At 41.8% G+C, this 18,488-nt stretch overlaps 1 protein-coding gene and 1 pseudogene across 1 annotated transcript in view; one reads left to right on the top strand and one right to left on the bottom strand.

Moving 5' to 3' along the window:
• The window catches only part of Usp34 (ubiquitin specific peptidase 34), a 266,917-nt gene extending 250,006 nt beyond the window's left edge, over positions 1 to 16,911 (bottom strand). Inside the window, exon 1 of the mRNA XM_004636176.3 lies at positions 16,744 to 16,911. Within this exon, the coding sequence (XP_004636233.1) occupies positions 16,744 to 16,786 (43 nt within the window). The 5' untranslated portion in view covers positions 16,787 to 16,911. The remainder of the gene's footprint in view (positions 1 to 16,743) is intronic.
• LOC105742848 lies at positions 982 to 1,233 on the top strand (annotated as a pseudogene).
• Positions 16,912 to 18,488: the final 1,577 nt, after the last annotated feature.

Here is an 18,488-nt window from a genome sequence, read left to right as displayed (position 1 = left end):
AAAAAAAAAAATATATATATATATATATATAAGATCAATGCACAAAATCAGCCAGGTATGCTGGCACACGCTTACTAGAGGAAGCTAAAGCAGAAGGATCACTGTGCGTCTGAGGGCCAGCTTAGGCTATTCAGCGAATTCAAGGCCAACCTGGGCCACATAGACCATATTTCAGAAAAACAATCAAAAATATGCAAAACAATGTTTCTATACACTCACAACGCACAAGCGAAATTTTGAAAATAATTTCATTTAGTCACAAAAAATAAAATTCTTACAAATCTATTTAATAAAAAATAGTAAAATTTATACTGTATGAACTACAAAATATTAAGAGGATTTAAATTAGCCGAGTGATGATGAACCTTTTAGAGCTTTCAATTGCACAAACTGCCTACTGTGGCACACGGGACACAGGTTCACTACCACTGACCTAAACAAATGACCACAGATCATAATACTCAATGTTATTAAAACAGCAACACTCCTCAACTTGATATTAGATTCATCACAATCACTATTTAAATCCCACCTGGCATTCTTTATTCAAACTGACATTCTGATCCTAACATTCATATGGTAACTCAAGAGACCTAGACTAGCCAAAATAATTCTGAAAAAGAACAAAGAGGATTTATACCTTGCAATTTCCAAGCTTAGTATATAAAGCTGCAGTAATCCAGTCTACTCCTGGCATTAGGATTGGCATGCAGATCAAGGGAACAGAACCAAGTGTCCAGAAATAAACCGATATACAGTAACTATAGTCAACTGATTTTTAGTAATTATCCAAAAACCATCTAGTGAGGAAAGAATAGTCTTTTCTACAAGTAGTGCTGAAACAACTCAAACAGCCTCTTTTTTTCTTCTGCCTGCAGTACCAGAGATTGAACTCAGGACCTTACACTTGCCAGGCAGGCACTGAGAGGGCTGAGTTATTTCCCCACCTTTTAGGTGGGGAACTTTTACATCTTTCGGACAATGGAGGAGCTTAGCGAGGCAAACAAAGCGGAGTTGCAGCGCCTGGTGGGAGCCAAACAACAAAAGGCGCAGTTCACTGCACAGGTGCATCACTTCATGGAGCTATGTTGGGATAAACGTGCAGAGAAGCCAAGCAATCACCTAGACTCTCACACTGAAAATTGCCTCTCTAGCTGTGTGGACTGCTTCATTGACACCACTCTTGCCATCACCAGTTGGTTTGCCCAGATTGTGCAGAATGGAGGACAGTAACCAATGCCTGGGACAGTAACAGAAGCAACAAAGGACTATTACAAAGCAGATTCAAGGTCCGCTGGGGGAAGAATCATCAATCCATGGTCAGGTTAGCATCAGCCAGTTGGTGCTACAAAGCAACAGATCCAATGTACAAAACATTTATTTATTTGGAATTCATAAATTCCAGGGTGTAACACATCAGTTATTCAATAAATGTGAATTTTCCAACTCTTAAAAAAAATAATACCCCAAACACACGGTCACACTTCAAGGGATAATAGTTAACAAAATGCAAAGTGAACCTGCAGAATGGGAGTATTTGAATATCATGGATCTGATAAGGGACTTACATCTTAAAGAACACTGATGCTGGATTGGGAACTAGGAGATAATACAACAGCTCAAGCATCTGCCTGACAAATACAAGGTCCTGAGTTTAACCTCACCCAACACACACAGAAAAAAAAAAAACCTCTGATGCCTGTGAATAACAAAAAGACCAATCACAGCTGGGTGGGTATGGTGGTGTGAGGGCTGTAATCCAAATACTACAGGAGGCTGAGGTAACAGAATCTTAATAAATAAAATGTGAGATATCTATAAAGAATTATTACACAGCCATTAAAAAGTAATAAAGTGCTGATACACGATACAAGTTGAACCTTGAAAACACAACAAGTGAAAGAAGCCAGCAACAAATTTGTGCCCAGTTTGGGCAATTTAGTGACTTACCCTTCTCGGGCAGGGGGTGTAGCTCAGTGGTGTAAGGGCCTGCCTGCCAAGTGCAAAGACCAGGGTTCAATCCCCAGTAACACATGCCTGCTGTGCCTGGGCGGAGCCAGCCACCAAAACTGGATGTGGTGGTGCACACCTGTAATCTCAGTGCTGGGGAGGCTGAAACAGGAGACTCACTACAAGTCTGAGCTGTATATCGAGACTCTGTACCAAGTAAATAAATTTTTACAAATTAGAAATATCATAACAGTGTTTGTAAATAGGATATCATGTCCACATCTTGTACAGCAAATAACCACTAGGAAGAATGTATGCAATGTGTTAATTATTGAAACTGTCCTACCAATTTGGTTTGAAACTCTCATTGCTACTTGTTTCTCAATAAAATTATGGGGAAAAAATTAAAAATATCATTCTCATGGGCCTGGTTCTCTCCTTTTTGGTGGGGGAGGGGTATTCCAGAAATCAAACTCAGGACCTTGTGCTTACCAGGCAGGCACTTGTGCCACTGAGATACATCCCTGTCCAAGAAACACCCTTCTCAAAAACTAAAAAAAGAGCTAGGCATGATGATGCATATCTGTAATTTCAGCATTCCAGGAGGCTGAGGAGAGGACTGCAGCAAGTTCAAGGCCAGCTTCGCATACACAATTGGTTCAAGGCCAATCTGAACTACATAATGAAACCCTGACTCAAAAAGACAAAAAAAAAAAAAGGGGGGGGGTAATTGATCCTCTGTACTGTACTGATAAAAAAATCACCAAATTAAAAATAGGCAAAAGATGTGAGTACAGATTTCTCTAAAGACATACAAATAAGCTCATCAAAAGATGTTCATTAACATTCATCAGGAAACTATAAATAAAAACCACAACAAAACACTTTATACCCACCTATGTTACAAAATTAAAAAGTCAACATGGTAACAACTGCTGGTAAAGACTTGGAGAAATTACAACTCTCATACACTGCTGATGGGAATGTAAAATGATTCCCAAGTTAAACTTAAGTTACCATTTGGCATACTAATTATACGCTTACATATACACTCCAAAGAAACTAAGCCAGGTATCTGTAACCCCAGCAATTAGAGGAGGCTGAGGTAAGAAGATTTTTGTGAGTTCAATGCCAGCCTGGACTACACAGTGAGACTCTGTCTCCAATCAATCAATCAATCCACAGTAAAACATATACACCAATGATTACAGAATCATTATTCGTAAGGTCCAAAGAAAAGCAATCCAGTGTCCATCTAGTGGGTAAATGTTAGATATCTATAAAGAATTATTGCTCAGCCATTAAAAAGTAATGAAGTACTGATACATGCTACAACTTGAACCTTGAAAACATACCAAGTGAAAGAAGCCAGCAACAAGACCCTGTATATTATTATTCTATTTACATGAAAAATTCATAACAGGGAAAATGTTAGCATTCAGAGCTGGAGCAATGGAAATAGATTAAGGTGATCAAAAAGGCTATGGGTTTCTTCTTTTTTAATGTATTTAGTACAGGATCTACAGGGACAGATCAGACTCGCAGTGCTCCTCCCGTGTGCAGTCTCCCAAGTGCTGGGTGATCTTGAGGTGACAGAAATGTTCTAGAATCAAAGGCAGCAACAGCTGCATAATGCTGAATAAAAGCCAGTGCGATGTACTCTTTAATTGGGCAAACTGCAAACTATGTAAATTATACCTCAATACAGTTCTTCCATTCAAAAATAACAATGAAGACATGAAAATCTCACTTATAATAGAAACAAAAATGAGGAATATAACAAAAACTTTGGACCTGTGTAAAGGGAAACTTTCCAAAAACAAAACTTATAAAATTAGAACCCCATACATCATGCTTTCTCAGAAGAAAGAATCAATACTACAAGTCTTGCTCCATCTATAAATATAAAGCAAACTAATAAAAATTTTAATAGAAGTGGAGGGGAAAACAAAGAAATTTCTAGTTTCGTGTCAAAAACTTTTCACTACTTGTTTTAACATTACATGTTGTATGACAAATTATAAAGGGACTAAAATAAAACCACAAGATTAAATAATTAAAAAGCTTAAGATAGGCCAGTCAGATAGCTAAGCAGACTAAATCACCTGTTTAGGCAGGTGTAGGGACTAGGGTTTGATCCCTGGAAGTGCCAGCCCCCCCCCCCTCAGAAGCACCCTGAGATGGCGCCTGAGCCTGGGACTGGGCATGGTGGCACACCTGTAATCCCAGCACTTGAGGCTGAAAACAAGAAGGATCACAAGTCTGATCTGTGTAGTGAGACCCTGTACACCCTGTATTAAATATATTTTAAAAAAGCTTAAGACTGCCAGAAATATACAGCAGTACTTCTGTATTCATCATTAACCAGCTGCAGGAGATATGACAAGTACAAAAAATTAACAGTACCAAACAAACTGCTTTGTCCTGAAAGAGTAAGGAAGAAATTGACACTAACAAGTTCTAGCTTACATGTTATGAAACAAACAAGGAATACCACGGGAAATGTTTCACATCAAAATCTGTCAAATATCAAATTTTACCAGTTTCAAAGCAGCTGGCCAACATGTGACTATACTCTTAAATTTAGTACAAGACAAATGGCATTATCATTGAGAATGGTTGAAAGATAAATCAAACACTAAGACTAGTTAGTGAGTAAAAACAGACAAAAATTATATTAGATACCATTTTATATCTTACACCAAAATAGACTCAACATGATAAAAGTTACATTAACAAACTCCAACCAAGCACAGTAGCATATGCCTCTTAATTCCAGCATTATGGAGGCTTAAACAGGAGGATCACAAATTCAGGCCCTGTGTGCACAATCTAAGACTCTCAAAAGTTTTTAAAGAGTTGGGGCACACACCTATTATTCCAACACTCAGTAGGCTAAGGCAGGACGATCACAAGTTTGAGGCCAGCCTGGGCTACACAGTGAATTCAAAGCCCAAACCATATAGGTAACATGAAAGAAAGAAAAGAAAAACGAGAGAGGAGAGCCAGCAGGATGGACAGACAGACAAATGGGGGGGAGACAAAGAGAGAGACACAGACACACAGACACACACACACACACACACACACACTCACACACACACACAGAGAGAAAAAGCCAGAAGATTGGGGACATAGTTCACCAATAAGAACACCACTGTCTAGCAAGCACAAGGTCATGAGATACACACCCAGTACCAAAAAAAAAAAAAAACTTGAACGTCCCTTGGTTTCATCCCCTAGTACCAAAAACTTAAAAAATGTATTACCAAATCCATAAGAGCTACAAAAAAATAGCTGAACTCCTGATCTCAGTGTGAGAAAGACCTTTTTAAGTAATAAGAGTATTTATGGACACGGTGGCCTACAACTGTAATCCCAGCACATGGAAGGCAGAGGCACGAGAAAGCCACAGTGAGTTCAAGTTCAGCCCTAGACTAGACAGCAAGACCCTGTAGGGGTGAGGGGTGGGAGGGACTACTTAACTAAAACTCATACTTGTCAATAAAAATAACTCAACAATCCTTGCAATAAAATAGTGCCACATTAACTGTAACCTCTTTTCTCCAATTGTGTAGATTCTGAAAGATCAAATGCAAAAACAAAAACATTGTAATATATTGCTCTTAAGACACAAATTAACACTTTCTAGAGGGTTACTGGCAATCAGAAACTTCAAAACAAACCAAAAAAAAGCTTACAATTCTTGAGCTAGATGTCTGTGCTGAAGGATATTTTCCTAACTTTTTTTACAGAGAAATATGAGTTAAATGTGTTGTATTCAATCCTAAGCATTGTGACAAATACCCATAATCCCAGCATTCACACACAGAGGCAGGATAGGAGTGACTACTGAGTTGAAGCTAGACTTATTGAGTTCAAGACCAGTCTGAACTACATAGGGAGACCTTTCCTGGAAAAATAAATAAATAAATAAAATAAAAATAAAAAAAAGAAAGCAGGTTGCCATTAAATTTTGTTCTTAGGTACTTAAGAATAGTTGCTCATGAAAATAAAGCAAATACCAAGGGTATATGAATTGAATTCACCCACACAAAAAGCAGAAAAAAAAAAGTTAGGAGAGGAGGTACAGGAGATAACTAAAACCACAGTCTTTGCACTGAGTAATAGCCCCAGCCCTTTGGGGGAGATGGTTTGGAAACAAGGTTTAACTATGCAGTTCAGGCTAACTTCACACTCACAATAGCCCAAGCTGGCCTCAAACTTGCAGTGATCCTCCTGCCTAATGCTGGGAACAGGTAGAAGCCACCACACCCAGTTTAGCTCTTTTTACTGTTTTACTGGGGGGGGTTTTTGTTTTGTTTTTTTTTTTTTTTTTGAGACAGGGTCTCGCTATGTAGTTCAGATTGGTCTCCAACTCTTTGGCAATCCTCTTGCCTCAGCCTCCTAAATGCTAGGATTACAGGTGTGAGTCACAAAACCAATACCTGGCATACTTTATTTTGAGATAAGGTCTCATTAAATCAATCAACTGCTCAAGCTGGGCTCAAACTTTCAATCTTTCTGCCTCAGCCTCCCAAAGGGCTGCAATTACAGGGATAAACAACACCTGGCTGAGCTGAAACTATTGGGGCGGGGCAGATGGCTCAGTAGAATAAGTGCTTGCCTGGCAAGTGCAAGGGCCTGAGTTCAACCCCTTGTTCCAACAAAAAAAAAAAAAAAAAAAAAAAAAAAAAGCGTGAGCTGAAACTATGTACTTCAAAATTTTAATAATGGAATTGCAAATATTTTTTATTTACCCATATCATTATTTTCAAAGGTTTCCACAATGATTAAGTTATACTAATAAGCGGAAAAAAAAAAAGAGGGAAAAAAAAAAGCATTGATCCATATAAAGTTACAAAGAAAATCTATTTGCTTTAGTAAACCAGAAGCCACTGATGATGCATGGCAATACAGTTCATTTGGTAGCAGAAGTTTGAGAACTTAAAATGCTAGTAAAACAAATAGAGCTACAGAAAAGCAAATTCCTAGAGAAAATGGAAAGAAATCAATAAAACCAGAAAGCATTGTTTTTTTGGTGGTGCCAGGGATTGAACTCAGGACCTTGTGCTTGCTAGGCAAGCACTTATTCCACTGAGCTATCACCCTAGCCCCCAGAAAGCATTCTTTATGAACCTTGAAGAAGGACAAATAATATCGACAACTCTTTTTAGTTCAGTGACTATTTCTCCCATCCCAATCATTAAAAGAAAAAAAATCACTTAAATATCAACTTAAATTCTACAATGCCGTAACATCTTTTCCAAACTTACATAAATTCTTCTGCTATACAGTACATTTAATGTGCTACTGCTATTATACATTTGATGGCATTTACTAGTTTTCTTTTTGTACTGTTGTTTTTATACAGTTCTCATGCTGATTCTATGCTAAGTACTGATATTCATTACCTTATTTTTCCCACCCAACTTTTTTAGCATCATTTTAATTTCCAAAACTACATGAGACATGCATTTATGGCATTACTATCCTCATTTCCTAAGGAACAAATCACTGAAACATAAGGAAATTTAACCAAAGTATAAGATTTAGAAGGGTTGAGGAGATGGCTCACTAGAATAAGTGCTTGCCTGGCAAGCGCAAGGGGCTGAGTTCAATCCCAGGTTCTGCAAAAATGAAAATAAAGTATAAGATTTAATAAGTTATAGGAACTGTATCTGAACTCAGGTCTTTCAGACTTCAAAAGTCATTATCTAAGGGCTGGGGAGATGGCTCAGTAGAATAAGTGCTTGCCAGCCAGGCAAGCGCTAGGGGCTGAGTTCAATCCCTGACTCCAAAGGGGTTAAAAAAAAAGTCATCTCAACTATATCCTACTGCATCTGTACCTGACCTGTAACCCTTACAGAAAAATATACATCTAAGTCTATTTCTATATAGCTATCATATTATAGTATATGGCAAATACCATGTATTATATATTTGCTATAAACTGAAAATGCAATTATTTGAACAAAAATTTAGGGTGAGAGACCCTCAAAATTGTTCAGTAAATATAACATCAATGATTTTTAGTACCATGCACTTGATATTTGTGTTTACTGCCTAAAACAATTTCACCTCTTTCATGGTAACAATATGCCAAATTTCTTTTGATTAAGTGCCTACTTTTAGCTATGAGGTCTGGATAGAGGCAACATTAGAAATAGGTTTCAATTATTTCGAGCCAATCAATTCCCATTCTTTTTGAACTCTATTTAACAAGCCGGACCAATGGCATAGGGCCAATGATATATGAGCAACATCTTTTTGTTGCTGAGAGGGTCCTGTTATGCAGTGCAGGCTGGTCTTAAACTATGTAGCCCAAGATGGCCTCAAACCCATGGTGATCCTCCTGCCTTGGCCTCTGGAAAACTGGGATTACAGAAAGAAAAGCTTTTTGTTGTTGTCACTCATGTACAAAAGGTTCCAGAAAATATTCCTTTTCTCTACACTGTATAAGTACAATATGTGATGTCTGAAGAATGTGGAATTAAAATGGTTCAGCAGCAATTTCTGGTACCATGGGAATGGCCAAACTCAGGTGAAAACCACAGAAGTACATTACAGCAAGCCATAAGTAAACCACACCTAAAGATGGCAAACAACTACGAACACTGGTACATGCCAAGAATCCTAGCATTCAGAGGCTAAAGCAGGAGAGCCACAAGTTTGAGTCCTGTCTAGGCAATTTAGTGAGACAGAGAGCTGGTTAGTGCTACACCTCAGTGGTAAAATGCTGGAGTACAATCCTACAGTACCATGGAAAAAAAGAAAAAAAGGAAGGAAAAAGCAAGCAGGCAGAAAGAAAGCCAGCCAGCTGGCCCCTGCCCACCAGCCCACATCTTAACTGCTGCATTACAGTTTAAAAAAATTCTTTTTGGTACCAGAAATCAAACCCAGGACCTTGCACTTGCAGGCAGGTGCTTATACCACTGAGCTATATTCCCAGCCCCAAAATTCTTCTTTCTCTCAAAAAAGCTATTTTTTCTCATCCTTGCATCAGAGTTCTAACTGATTCAAAACATACTTTTGAACCTTAGATTTCTAACTCACTGGTATTAATGTGAAGTACTATTTAAAAATCTTTTTGTAAACCCCAATATGAGCTGGATGTGTAGCTCAGTGGTAACACACATGCCTAACATTTACAAAACCATATGCCCAATCTCCAATATACCCTCCCTGACAACCCAGCCAAATCTTTACCAAAATAAATTTGTTTTGTAGTAATGGGGACTGAACCCAAGGCTTCCTCACAGAGATACATCACCACTATTTTGAGACAGGGTCCATGGTAAATTGCCCAGGGTAAGGCTTGAATTTTTGATCCCCTTGACTCAGCCTCCCTGAGTATCGGGAATACACATACACCACTATCACTAGCTATGTACTAGTATTTTGGATATTAAGAAATTTAAACTCAAAGAAAGGGCTGGTGCGATGGCTCAGTGGTCTAAAGTACCTACTTAGAACAAGCTTAGCAAAGCACAGGGACCGCAGTTCAATCCCCCAGCACCACATGCCAGCCAGCCCCGCCCCCAGGTGGGCTGAGCTGGCCACACACATACACACACAAATAAATAAATAAATTTTTTTTAAAAAAACTTACATGTTAAAATAAAATAAACTCAAAGAAAAAATACCCAGACATGGGGGCACATCCCTGTAATCCCAGCACCTGGGAAACTGAGGCAGGAGGACTGCCACAAACTTCGGGCCAGCCTAGGCCACACAGTGAGGTTCTGTCTCAAAAACATATTATCAAAAGAGTAAATTAGCTTCCTAAAGGTGATTTAGTGACTTCAATGGCCTGAACTACTTAGCAAGACCCTGTCTGGAAACAGAAAAAAAAAAAAAAAAAGCCAGGCATGGTGGCACAAACCTGTAATCCCAGCACTTGGGAGACTAAGGCAGGATGGCTGTTATGAGTATGAGACCAGCCTGGTCTACAAAGTGAACTCAGACTGAGCCTGAACTGCATAGCAAGACCCTGTCTCAAAAAAAAAAAAAAAAAGACAGAAAAGAAATTATAGCTCAGCATCAAGGTCCTGAGTTTAATCACCAGCACCACATACACACAAAAAGGCTGGTTACTATAATATAACCAAATAATGGACAATTACAATGAAATTGTTAAAAAAAAAAAAATTCACAGTTTAAGTAACAAGGAAAGATGTCCACAACTTATCAATGAAAATACTAGAAAGTTGGGGATGTGGTTTAGTAGTAGGAGAATGTTTGCCCAGTATACTCAAGGTCCTGGATCTGATCCCCAGTACTGCAAAAAAAGTTGTATTAGGAAACTGGAGATGTGACTCAGTGGTAGAGTATATATCTGCCTATCATGTAAGAGGGCCTGAGTTTGATCTCTAGCTCTGGGATGATAATAAGAAAAAAAGAAAAATAATATAAACAAGAATGGTGGTGCTCAACTGTAACTCTAGTATGTGGGAGGCTGAGGAGGCAGAATTTTGAGTTCAATTTCTACCTTGGTTACTTAACAAGACCCTACCTCAAAATAACACGAAAGAGCTGGGAATAAAGTGAGATATATTCAGTAAGAAGGTTCTGGGTTGAATCTCCAGAACATAATAGAGAGTAATATGTAAAGCCATTAATAATAAGAGAGTATGGGCTGGTGAGATGGCTCAGTGGTCTGGAGCACCTACTTAGAACAAGCTGAGCAGGGACCACGGTTCAATCCCCAGCACCACATGCCAGCCAGCCCCACCCCCTTGTGGGCTGAACTGGCCACACACACACAAAATAAATATTAAAATAATAATAATAATAATAATAGAGTAATATGTAAAGCCTCCCCAGTGCTGGAATTAACAGGTACGTTACACCACACCTGGTCTTGGTGGCCAGTTCAGTGTGTTTGGGGCATGGCCAGCACAGTATGCAGAACTGGGAATCACACCCAGATCTTTGTACTTGCCTAGGCAGGCGCTTAGACCGCTGAACTATCTCGAAGGCCCTCTATTTTTTTTGTTGCTGTTGTTTTGGGGTTTTTGGCGGTATCAGGGCTTGAACTCAGGACCTCGCACTTGCCTGGCAAACACACCACTGAGCTATCTCCCCAACCCTGTCCTCTATTTCTTCATGCAGTTTCAATGTCAACTGTTTCCACATATCTGCTCCAATTGTCTTTGCAAGCAATCTCCTCCACTTGGTCAATGTTTTCTGCACCCCTAACATCAGCTTGCCAAAGCCCTCTAGTTTAGCTGCTCAAAGCCAACTTTTTTCTCAATAATTATGCAAGGAGGTGGGTGTGGTGACACATGCCTGTAATTCCAGCAACTAGGGAGGCTGAGGCAGGAGGATACACACACACACACACAGATATTATATATGGGAACTTATTAGGGAGGCTCACTTGGCTCTTTAAACATTTTTTTCTTTTTTTTTGGCGGGGGAGACAGGTCTGTGTAAATTCAGACTGACCTCGAACTCAATTATGTAGTCCACGCTGGCCTCAAACTCACACCAATCCTTCTGCCTCAGCCCTCTGGGATACTGGGATGACAGGCATGCTCCACCATACCTGGTTTACATTTTCCAAAATACTGTAACATTTTTAAGGGTAATATTCAGGTGAAGATGCCCAAGTTGCACATATGCTACTTAAAGAATGGAAGTACAACACTGTGAATTCAAGGCCAGCCTAAAGGCCATCTATAAAATAAAATACAGTAAAAGAATGGCAATCCATGTCCTTTATAGGGGCTGGGATAAGATGAAGAGACTAGAGCTAGGGGTATAGCTCACAGTGGAATGTTTGCCTATCACAAGTGTGGCTGTATTCAGTTCAAGCACAAACACCCACCCCTCCCCCCCAAGAAGGCACTAAGCACTGCAGCAAACATCAATAATCCCATTTCTCTGGATGGTTAAACAGAAAGATTACAAAATCAAATCCAGGGCCAGGGAGATAGCTAATCGGCATAAAAGCCTGCCTGGCAAGTGCAAGGTCCCAAGTTCGATCTCTGGTACCGCAAAAACAAAACCCGGATTGCAGTTCTCAGCAAGACTCTGTCTCAAAAGGTCCCAGATTCAATCCCCAGTACCATCAAACAATTAAAAAACATAAAATGAAAAAGTTTATGTTTTGACATGACAATCACACTTATATATATAAAAGAATTGGAGCCTAGTATAGTAAAACACATCTATAATCCCAAAATTGTGGGAGGCTGAGGTAGAATGATTAAAAGTTTAAGGCCCAGCCAGAGTAATTTAGTAAGACCCTGTCTGAAAAAAATAAAAATTGACCAGGCATAGTGTGGCACACGACTGTAATTCTAGTACTTGAAAGAGGCTGAGACAGGAGGAGGATGCTGTCAGTTTGAGGCCAGCCTGGCCTACATCATGACACTCTGCCTCAAAGTAATTTATCTTAACTAGTTAAATGGGCTGGAGCTGTAACTCGGTGTGAAGTCCTGGGTTCAATCCCCCAATACCAACAAGAGAGTCAGGATGTACCTCAGTGCTCCTTAGGTCCCATCCCCAGTACACAGAAAATGTTTCAACTTTAAAGACATCTGTCAAGAGCCTATTAAAAAAACAGTCCCATGCCTAGTGAGGTATGAATGACTATAATCCCAGCACTCTGGAAGGCTGACCAGGCACTCAAGTCTGAACCTGGCCTGAATGATTTAGCAAGACCTGCTTTGAAACAAAAATAAAAAAGCTGCAGATAGTACTCACTTCAAGGCCCCTAATACTGAAAGGAAAAATAAAAATAAAAAGCCAAGTATGACAGGGTTAACCAACTGTTATCCCTCCCGAAATAGGATCACCACAGGGTAGAAGCCAGCCTGGGCCACACAGTAAATTTGAGATCAGCCTGAGTTACACAGCAAGACCCTTTTTTACTTAAGAAATAGAAATTAAGCAAAAGTAAAAGGAGATTAGGAGTCAGTCCTTACAGGGTCCTTAGCTTGACTCCAGGTAGACTTCAGTGGCTCCTGACTTGGAGGCAACTCTGTCTGCCTATATTCCTGTGACTGATTCCATAATAATAATTTACAGGGGCCGGGGAGATGGCTCAGTAGAATAAGTGCTTCCCTAGCAAGCACAAGGGCCTGAGTTCAATCCCCTGTTCCGCCAAAAAATAATAATAATAATAATAATTTACAGCTAGAGAGTCTCAGGACTAATGTACAATTAGTAAAATTCATATTCTCACCAAAACTAATGACAAGAGAAAACTGTTTTCAATCTTTTTACCAGTTTTTCTTTTGTTAGCTATATTACTTTCTGACAGATTTTCAAATAAATGTTAAATATGAAGCCCCTGTATTTACCAAAAACTCAGCCTATCATTAAAGCCACATTATCAACAGCATACATAAAAACAAAATTTTCAAATTAAACCCTTATTGTTGTGTACAAGGAGTCTTTAAGTTTAATGACCATCTGTAAATTTTATAAGAAACAGGTTTAAATATGATTTTTTAATATAATTTTAGTAATATCTTTTTCAACATTAACTTGACTTTTGGCAATGGCATACCAAGAGATCGAGCCCTGCCAAGGACATCAGATCCTTGGGTAAAGCATCTTTGCAACGCCTTCTCCACATCTCCAAGCCCCCCAATAAAAAGTTTTATTTTGTTGTTTTTTTTTTTGTTTTTTTTTGTTTTTTTTTTTGTGGAACTGGGGTTTAAACTCAGGCCCTTGCACTTGCCAGGCAAGCACTTATATTACTGAGCCATCTCCCCAGCCCCTAATAAAAAGATTCTGTACACCCTAAAAAAAAAAAAAATTAACACCAAACAATAGACCTAATTTTATTTCTTCTCTTGCATGGTCAAACTACCACAGGGAGTTATACTGACAGATGAATTATAGGCACATTTTGGGGGCTCTACCTCTTGAGTTTTTCATCAAGGTGAAACTGATAGTCATCTGTGCACAGCTTAGAAAATAAAAGACAATAGATAATTACTGAGAGCAAGATTACAAGAAATACAATGCATTCTGATTCAACAAGTTTTATCAAGCTTCAACCTTCATGCACATTATCATGCTCCATTCATCACAGCCATAGATAAACATTACTATTGTAAAACACAGTAATACTCTTTGTTCTCAGAGATTTTAACAATCTTATGTTGGGTACTGGAACTGTACAAAGGAAAAAACATTAAAATATTTTTAAAATTACAGAAGCTAGGTAGTTCAACGGTAGTGCTTACCTACCACATACAAAAGGCTCTGGCTTCAACCCTCAGTACCACATTATCCTACCCCATTCCATACCCACACCAAAAACACCCACACATACACACACACACAAAAAAAAAAAAAACTAGTAATAACCTAGTATAAACTACTTCGCTAAAATAATTTCAAAGAAAAGAAAAAGAAAGCATCACTATATTAGTATTTAAGAGGAAAATTTAAGACTTGAGAAGCTTGGTACTTTTAGAGGCCATTTGCTCATACAAAAACTCCAGTTATTACCCATATAATCTTGACTAGGCTCCTTTATTATGATGGAAATGTCATCTTTTCTCAAAGGACAAGAATAAATTTTAGCTGGGTATTGTAGTGCACATCTCTAATCCCAGCACTTGCTTGGTGTGGTGAATGCACACCTGTAATCCCAGCATTTGCACAGGCTGGGGCAGGAGGATCCTTGAAAATTCAAGATGAGTCAGAGATACAAAGTGAGCTCAAGGGACCGGGGAGATAGCTCAATAGAATAAGCGCTTGCCTGGCAAGCACAAAGGTCTGAGTTCAATCCCCTGTTCCACCAAAGAAAAAAGGTGAGCTGAAGGCCAGCCTGAACTGCGTAGCAAGACCCTGTCTCAGAAGGACAAATAAATAACCCTAGCACTCAAGAGGCTGAGGCAGGAGGATTATCATAAGTCAGAGGCCAGGTTGGCCTACATAGTGAGTTCCAGAACCACATAGCAAGACCCTGTATCCAAAAAGAGAGAAAAAAAAAGGAAGATAAAAATAAAAAATATATTCTATTTAGATGTCATGGTTTACATGTTTCCTAGTTACCAGTTACTGGGAGACCTTAGTAAGACAAGAAGATAAGTTTGGGACCAACCTGGCAACTTAGATATTTAGTGACACCTGTTTCAACAACAAAAAATTTAAGTTTTAGCTGGGTGCACCTGTAATTCCTTGGGGCCGGGGAGATGGCTCAGTAGAATAAGTACTTGCCTGGCAAACATAAGGGCCTGAGTTCAATCCCCGGTTCCACAAAAAAAAAAAAAAAACCTGTAATTCCTACAATCCAATGCTTTGGGAACCCGAGGCAGGAAGATCACAAATTCAAGCCTAGCCCCAGTAAATGGATAACCGGAGACCCTGCCTGCCACAAAATAACACATAAGAAAAGGCAGGTATGGAGCTATCAGCCCTGTGCAAAGGCCCTGGGTTCAATTTCCAGTACTGGAAAAAAAATATTTTCTACTCTGAAAATAAGGTCACAATCACAGAACTTGCACCTGATATGCAAATTACTCCAAAAAGCGTTGAGAACTTTATTATCATCTCATAAACGATCTGCACCAAAAATAAGTGTCTCAAAATACAATCAGTAGTAAAATACTGCCAAAAGTAAAAGATACAGACAAAAGCCTACTTACGGGCCGGGGAGATGGCTCAGTAGGATAAGCGCTTGACTGGCAAACGCAAGGATTCAATCCCCGGTTCCGCCAAAAAAAAAAAAAAAAAAAAAAAAACCTACTTACACCTGACAAGGAAGTAAATACACAGTGAGTAAATTAAAACACTTCCACTTTTCTTACCACCTTTGATAATTAAAGGGTAATTCAAACATAAAGAGGTTGGCACATTTTACAATTGTTTAAATGAATGATATTAGAAAACAAGTAGTTTAGAAGTTTTATTACGCAAAATACAAGTTCGAAACCCACATGAACTATTTGCTAAGTGAGCATTTTCTCAGCCATCAAAATTTTTGTAAAATGATCTTTTCATTTAACTAGCCTCTTCCAATACAGGCCGGCTGTCGGGCCCAGAAGTAGCTGACTTACCAAACTGTATTTCTTTAAATTGAAATTTCATGTTACAAGACTCAGATAATTTTGTTTTCACCTGGTCAGAAAATACCAACATACAGTCTTTGGTAATAAAAAGTACCAAGTAATACGGCTTTCAATTCCACAAGCCTGGTCATGACTATCCTGGGAAGGCATTTGTCGTGCAGTGCTCTCTCAACAGCTTTCGCCATTAAACGACGAAAAATTTTTTAAAGGTATGAAGGTTCCAATCATTGCTGTCACAATTCATTTACAACTATTTTAAGGACTGGCAGATGGATTTAATACACCCACACACCCCCAAGGGAGGGAAAACCACTACCCTCCTCCTCGGGAGTTTAACCAAAACGAGCAGGTAAGCGAGGCCTCGGCAACATGCTGGGAATCAAAGAGGGCGGCCGGAGGGCTGACTGCGGAGAACAGCTTGTCCTCCGACACCACCTCCCTCGCCTCGCCGGCAGGGCAGTGCAGGCTCATTAGCGCCTTCGTTAATTGACACCTGTAATGAGGAAACTTTCCAAGAGCGCCCAGGCCCGCCTGGGCCGGAGCTCTGCGGCGGCCGCCTCTCCCGTGCCCAGGTTACCTACCGGGCGGGCTGGGCCTGCGGCGCCGCGCCACCACGCACCTTCCCGGGCCATTAGGCCCGCCCAGCCGGGTCTGGCCGTCGCCTCCCACAGGCCGCGGCAGCCCTGGAAGGCCGGAGAGGGGTGAAGGGACCCCACACCGCGTACCCGGACAGGCCGCCACCCCAGCTACTTACTTTCATTTAACACCTCCACCAGGTCTGCGCAGTTCTCGCACATCGTTCGGCCGCCGCCCCCCCCTCCCCCGCTTCGGATCGCACTGACTGATCCCTACCGGCGGGGGGAGGGGAGAGAGGCGGGGAGGGGGCCGGACGGACGGCCGGCGGGGCGGGGAGGCGAGGAGGGAGGGCGGGCCGGCGGCGGCGGCGGCGGCGACGGGGACGGGGACGGGGACGGGGACGGGGACGGGGCGGGGAGCAGGAGGGTGGGGGAGGGGGCCAGCGGTCCCCGGAGCGGGCGGGGGAGAGGAGGGGGGCGAGGGGAGGTGCGCGGGCCGGAGGGGCGCCGAGGCGCCGGCGGCGGGGAAGGGGGGAAGGACGGGGGAGGGGAAGGGAGGGGGCGGGTGGGGAAAGAAGCAGCAGAGTCACTTCACCGACCAGACGCCGCGGCCACCGCCGACGCCGACGCCATTTTAATAGAGCGCTCGGGCTGCGTTCGGCTCTTTCCGCCCAAGCGAAGGAGCCGACGGGAGGCGCCGCGCGCTCATTCCTCCGCCCCACCCCACCCTCCGCTCCTCCCGCCCTCCCGCCTTGCCCTCCGCTGCACGCCACACGCTCCACACCCCGCCGTGGCCGGCTCGCCGCCCTCCCTTTCCTCTTCCGTCCGGCCTCCCCGCCCTCGGTCCACCCCCTCCGCGCACCCCGCCCAGCCCGGATCTCTGTCAGCGGCCGGAAGGGAAACGCGAAGCCAGCGCGGCCGTGGGGGGAGTCCGGGTGAGTAAGAAGATGGCGGAGGCGCCGAGCGGGTCGCGGCTGTGCGGTATCGCCTGCCACGGCCCGCCCCGCGGGCTCGGAGCCCGGGCGAGCGCCGGGTCACTTGAGCCGCCCTCGCCCCAGCCCCTGCGCTTCGCCTTGTTTCCTCCCAGCCTACGAGCGGGAATTGGTGCGGGTTTCGGGCGGCGTTCGGGAGCTTCGGGGCGGAAGGAAGCATGGGGTCCCTGGGGTGTCAGGCCGGGGCGCTATGGCCCTCTCCCCGCGGGGCTCTGCGAGAATGGAACAGCCCAAGTTCCGCCTTAACCTGGGTCCCTGTTCATAGCTACCCTGTATCTCCGTGCAGCGCATCCATCTCGAACAAGGATACACCTTGACGGTCCTAGAAATGGCGGGGTGGAGTGGTAGCGCGGCATCGCCGCGTTTTCACGCAAGAGGGGGTCTGTCATCTCACCGGACGGAGCAAACAGTAAAAGCTGTGACCATGCGGAGCAACAGGAACGAGACACTCGGCTAGTTTGGTGTTGTGGTATCAATTAGATAATCTTAGGAAAATTTTCCTAACACCTACCTGCCTTTGTGTTTTCTGCACTAATTCCTATGTCCAACCTGTCAAGGAATACGATTACAGTGCTCGCTTCGGCAGCACACACACTAAAATTGGAACGGAATATGACTGCAGAGTCCAAAAGATCGTAATATTCTCAGAACTGTTAATATTGTGTAATGGTCTCAGAACTGTTACCAGAGTAACTATTACGAAAGGCCCTAGAAAAACAATTTGAAAAGAAAAATAGCAGTATAAAAATTGAAAACCATTTATTGTTTTGAGACAGGGTTTCACTGTGCAGTTCAGGCTGGCCTTGAATTCAATAGTCCTCCTGTCAGCCCCCCAAGTGCTGGGATTACAAGTATGTTATACTATGCCTGGTTTAAAAATCGTTTTTAAAAAAGTCTTGTAATTTTTAAATTTTGTCTAATTATAGCACATC

Source organism: Octodon degus, unplaced genomic scaffold (genome assembly GCF_000260255.1).
Source record: "Octodon degus isolate 3935 unplaced genomic scaffold, OctDeg1.0 scaffold00078, whole genome shotgun sequence".
NCBI lineage: Eukaryota > Metazoa > Chordata > Mammalia > Rodentia > Octodontidae > Octodon > Octodon degus.
Note: the sequence above shows the minus strand (reverse complement) of the source record. Positions and strands in the feature narration are given on the sequence as shown.